Source organism: Lissotriton helveticus, chromosome 11, assembly GCF_964261635.1.
Source record: "Lissotriton helveticus chromosome 11, aLisHel1.1, whole genome shotgun sequence".
Lineage (NCBI taxonomy): Eukaryota > Metazoa > Chordata > Amphibia > Caudata > Salamandridae > Lissotriton > Lissotriton helveticus.
Window position 1 is genome coordinate 1,036,125,509 of NC_136072.1, and position 6,000 is coordinate 1,036,131,508.

At 40.7% G+C, this 6,000-nt stretch overlaps 1 protein-coding gene across 3 annotated transcripts in view; it reads left to right on the forward strand.

Annotated features, from left to right (window-relative positions):
- The window catches only part of PHETA1 (PH domain containing endocytic trafficking adaptor 1), a 46,633-nt gene extending 40,850 nt beyond the window's left edge, over positions 1-5,783 (forward strand). For all 3 annotated transcript variants that reach the window (XM_078667467.1, XM_078667469.1, XM_078667468.1), the window contains exon 2: positions 3,497-5,783. In XM_078667467.1, coding sequence (XP_078523593.1) covers positions 3,497-4,357 — 861 coding nt within the window. In that variant the 3' untranslated portion in view covers positions 4,358-5,783. The remainder of the gene's footprint in view (positions 1-3,496) is intronic.
- Positions 5,784-6,000: the final 217 nt, after the last annotated feature.

Sequence of the window (6,000 nt, forward strand, 5' to 3'; positions counted from 1 at the left end):
ATCTATCAGGATTACAAAAACCACTGACAGCATGTCTAGTAGCAAAGAAAAACCTCATTCAAATCGGGTAGAGTCCCTAGAGAAACTAAGAAAGTCTCCATTACTTTCAAAACCAGGGTATTTTATACACATTTTAACATAATTAATGAGAAAAAACTGCAAATTCAGCATGGCCTGATCGCAGATATCACAATACTAACCAATTACAGATGGAGATGGAAATATTACGAATTCTAATACATTAACCTCTCACCCTTCTCTATGTGCAAGACCACAACGGCTCCTGTCGCTGTCTAGGGATGCACTACACATTGTTTCTTGTACTAAAGAAGAAACATTTTCAACTATGCAGCATCAGGAAGCTACAGCGGAAGGACCTTCAAACTAGATACTTACACACTGACAAAGGTTTCATTCACAGTGCATGAGCTCGAGGGAAAATAACCAGCCTGGGTACAGTGTTCTCTGCTCTGCAGTGTCTGCAAAAACCAGGACGTGAGAAGACATTCAGGGAGCCATGATTGAGAGGGAATGAATAGTAGCAGTTTGAACTGTTCATCAGAAACGTGTTAAAAATGATCTCTAAATAGGAAAACGTGACGCAACTAAAACGTGTTATTAAACGCACTTCTACATGATTCAGAAACAACGTTCAAGTGCAATACTATTAATTCATCAGTCATGACAAGAATTTATTATAAAAATCATTAGTATTCAAAATAATTTGTCACACAAAATTGCACGTTAAAAGAATTACAACAGTTGCTCCTGAATTGTGGCAGCTGTTCAGCAACGTTAATTTAATTCCCTTTTCTTCTCCACTTATTTTGTTCACCTCTTTCCATCTTCCAAGGCAAAACCGTGTTTTCCCACTGCTTGCACCCGCTTGGGTACTGACCTTTCTGACTATGCTTTTTTTTTTTTTTTACTCCTGTGATTCCTTTCACTCGCACTAATTCATGCACTCGGGGTGAAATACATTTTGTGAGACTGCGATCCACCACATACCTCTTCTTCCCACAAAAAGCCCCTCCCAATTATCTTTTACCCCCTCACACATCTTCTGTTTTTTCATCGACGCTGGGACTGCCATGCTATATTGAATTCAACCCTTCAGTAACTTCAAAGAGGAATCTGTTCAGTTACAGAACGGGAGTTATCTTGTAATTCCATATCATTTTCTTAATTTATTCTTTCTAATCCTGACCACAGGACATTACCTCTCAATACACTATTAAATCTCTCAACAAGACCTTTCTCATGGGGATGATTTTTTATTTTCTTGTATTCACTCCTCATTGCTCTAAATACTTTTCAAAATCTCTTGCCACAAATTGAAGGCCTTTGTCTCTGATTGCTTGATCTGGAAAGCCCACCCTCCTAAAACCTTAATTTTAAAACTCAGTCAACACATTACTTTTCAATTCATCAACTAAGCTTGCTTTGGGACATTTTAGATAATAATCAGTAAGTACAATGGCATCATTCTTACTCAAACTGAGTACCTCCTATGATCCACACACACTTTGGACACTTTGCAAACTAAGGGTGTCCCTCTCAAACTGAGAGGAACAAAGACAGCAAAAGTTTCCATTTTGTGAAACTAATGGCAGTTTACACTCCGTTATCCATCAGTCCATCAAAATAAGCTTTATTCCGTTCTTGAAATAAAAAATATATATAAAAGCAAAACACCATAAAATAGTACATCAGTTAAAATTCATCATCAATAGATACTGATGTAGATACAAAATAAAACATAAAAACAATTCAAGATAATCAAACACAGATAAAGCAGTGCATGTTTAAGAAAAATGACTTCCCTAACTCTCAAGGGGTGCCTTGTCACAACTGTATCTCAGCCTTACAGCAACTTTTAGAAAACTAAGTACAGTAAAAATTATGTCTCGCGAGAGAATCTGCAGGTGCAAAAGGGCCGGTCGGACTTGAGAAAAATGTGCTCTTTATAAAATGAGGATAATATACGCCTTCCTGGGCATAGCATAAAAATGACAATGCAAAGTAACATGCAGGGTGCCCTGCGCAGCCCTATTGTCGCAGCCGCAGGACATAAGTTTGTCACTCCTATTTCTCCCTCGAGGGTAAGTTAATAGGGCAATAATTCCAGCCGGAACCTAGTAAACAAAAATGATCATACCTACTTTTAACGACAAGGAGGTATGGCTCTGTGGTTGGCACATATTTCAGCATAATAGTTCGTCAAACACAAGTCTTCAATGGGGCATTCTGTTCTCTAGCCAAAAACCTCTGCCTCAAGAAATGTTCCATCCCCCGTTTGTGCTCAAATTTACATATCCCATTTGGAGTACAAAATAGGTCTCCCCTACTCTGAAAGGAGTCCCTGACACACTTGAACCTTGGACTATGATGTGAATAGTTCAGTGATAAACAGTCTTTTAGAATCTCCTTTCTTAGTTTGATCCCAGGTCTTAACGATATGCCCAACCACAGAGAAAGAGGGCGAACTGCCATAATATCAGTCATATAAGCCACACCCAGTTCTTCATGTACCGAAAACGTGGGGGGCTTTGTGGGACACACGAGACATCTCTGGAAATAATTTTCCAATGTCTGTAACTAAGCCTGCTTAACATAACCCCACATTTTGCTCTCATATACAACTTTGGAAATACATTTGACTTATTATCAAGCTTCAGCCACAACAATAGGATCTATCTAAAAGTCAAGAGATTTTATGTTAGAAATCCCAAACTGCCATTTTTCAAAACCTAAATATAATTTACTTCCTATAAATGCAGATACAAATTTGTTATATTCCCTATGCATCTTCACCCCATTGCAACAGATATTTGAAACAGGACGTTGATATACTTGCTTTTCATGTGTAACTGCCTGCACTGATGTTGGAAGGATAAGTCCCTCTCCATACCATGTGTTTTATGTAAAAAAAAAAGCAAATGCCATTGTTTTAATGTCAATAAAAAAGACATTTGAAATTGAAACTATGATGTGCATATCGGGATTTCATTAGCATATTTTCATGTTATACAAGAATTAAACGATTTAGTTAAGGACAAATTTCTGGGTCCCCCTCCTAGATTCCTTCGTGGGCAAAGAAAGACAAAGTCCCACGCAGCCCATCATGAATTTGCGGAGTCGATCATGAAACTACACAGTGCAATACGGTTCTCCCAGGACCTTTGATTTGAATGACTTAAGAGTAACATGCATCATATGATTGACAGGACGAGTGGTCCTCAGCCCTCCAGCTCACCAAGGATGCCAAGGGAATCCTTCTTGCTTTTGGGCTTTATTCCCATCATCCTGTGTAATATCCTATTAGGCCACACACCTTTGAGGGATCAGGTACTCATTCATGCTGGGGCCCCTAGACATGGGCCACTAGTGCCAAAATGGAAATTCAGGACTTGGTTGAACTAAGAATTGAACCTGCATGAAGCTTTGTTTAAACAATCCATGTTTTAAACCTGTTCTGTCTTCTGTTTGATTGAAGGGGCTGTGGAACCTTTCTGACATGAAGCTGAATGAGCGGTGTGTGATGTACTACGCCATGAGCAGCTCTCCTGCGGATAACGCTGGCTTCCTCTACAAGAAAAGTGAAAGAAACTCTGCCTACCACAAGCGCTGGTTCGTCTTGAAGGGCAATATGTTATTTTACTTTGATGACAAGGAAAGCAAAGAGCCTGCGGGTGCCATAGTCTTGGAGGGCTGCACCGTTGAGCTGTGTGAGTCTACTGAAGAGTACGCCTTTGCAATCCAGTTTGCAGGATTGCAATCGCGGCCCTACGTTCTGGCAGCTAACAACCAGGCTGTCATGGAGGCCTGGGTTAAGGCAATCTCCCGGGCTAACTTTGACTACATGAGGCTTGTCGTGAAAGAGCTACAGAAACAGCTGGAGGAGTTGCAGCAAACCATTACTACGGGCTTAGTTGCCCAGCAGAAAATTGCCTGCCACAGAAAAAAGGCGGTTGTGAATTCTGAGATCCTACCGAGAGACACTGATCAGGAACCTCAGGAGTACATGGTCAAAGCTCACACCCCAATAAAAGAAAATGGCTGTGCAGTTTGGAACAATATGAACGAAAGTTGCGCGTCTCCCAGCGAACAAGTACTTACAGCTTCATGGGAGGCAGACGTGCCACCTGCTAATACCTCAGGGGAGAGTACAAACCCCCCACCTTTGCCTCCAAGAAGGTGGAAAAAGAGTGGTTGCAGCTTTGGGAGGGGAGAAATCAAGCATAATGGACCCGCTCCCCCCAGGACATTGTCTTTTTCTAAACTGCATGATTGGTTTGGCAAAGAAATTGTGGAGCTCAGAAAAGTGTGGTTTGAAAACCAGCAGAAACCTGAATAGTATTGAGTACAAAAGAGAAAAACTAGGGTGTGTTTCCTTTAATGGGACGGCTAATGGAGGAATGAGTTTACAGTTATTATTTGACTTTTTCACTTCATGGTACCAAGGAGAAAGATAAACTAGCTTGGCAAGGGTGCCCAAGGGTGAACGTATGAGGAAGACATAGCAGTACCCTGCAAATGACAGCACTGCCTTTGTACTTAAAGCAACACCAAAAAAGCAACACAACATACGGATGCCTATGACTGTCTCAAGCCGTTGCCTGGCTTCCTCTTTGTAGTAGCCTGGCACACCTGTTCTCCAGCAAACAGTATTAAAATCTCTGCTCATGCACCTATAAATTGACTGTGTTGTGTGCCGGATATTTAATCTTACATGTTTATTTTTATTGCTTTCTTAGTCTACAGTAGGCAAAAACTTGCAATTTAAAAAAAAACATTTTTAATGTATTTTTTTAAATCTAAACCATGCCATTTTATTAGTGTGTTACATTTTCACTCCATTTCAAAAGAACCGAAACACAGGCCTGGCAGGGTTGTGAATGTGTGTGCGTTCTGCACTCTGAATATTTGATGGGGGGGGGGGGGGGGAGTGGAAGGGGTACAACGCTATTCCTTGTATTTATGTTATCTTTATGGAGGGGCCCAAGTAGCATGTTACCCCCAGGTGCCCCCCGAAAAACTAACCCTCAGCCATGATACACTCGAACAGCTGCCCTTTTTAGATCTGTATTAGCAAACCCATTAGGAAAAGGCAATTTATATTGCGACTCAATGATTTTGAAGGTGTATAATTTGAACAAGCACTCCAACACTAAACCGGCAGCAGTAGCTGACCAACCAACACTATGTTTTTGAAATATTCCTGACACCTCTGGGGGTTTCGATGGGCAACTTCATGTCTCTCGTCACAAAAGTACTCTAATTAAGCATAGTATATCCCCTCATGACATAGGGTGACACAGACCCCATCTAATTAGATGTGGGCGTTGAAATATGTACATGTTTGTGCAGGTTGAGATTGCTGTGATGCAGAGAAGGGTCGTGGTGTGCCCAAGGCATTGTTAAGGAAAATTGGGATAAACTGAAGTATAATTTTTGCAAAATGATTTTGCATACTTGGGTGTATTCCTTGAATACAGGCTGAATTCCCTCATTCGGAAGATTTTAACCTTGCCCATTCCTTCCACCCAGGTGTGGCACAGACACAGTCTCACTAATCGGGCTAGCAAATGTGTATTTTTGATTTATGTGCCATTTTTCCATTCCAGGCTTACTTGTTTTATGGGCTGGGTCTTTGCTTGTGATATTGTGTTGGCTCTAGGTGATTCCAGATGTTACCTGTGGGTTTCCTAAAAGAACATTTACAGAAGCAAGTCTAAAAAGTCTGTCTGATCCCAAATAATAAAATGTGTATTTAACTCCTATATTTTTGTTCAAATGTTTATTAAATACGTGCACATTTGTTTTGCCAACGTAGGCAACCCTTTTGCTTTTGTGAGTTTCCGAAACGGGTTTAACGGGGATTATTGCCCGAGCACTTTTCATGGTACTTGTGGCATGCAATAGTGTCGGCATTTGTTGCCAGTTCTTACATTTTCACCGTCGTTGCTGAGGTGAAATAGATAGTTTATGGAAAAAAAG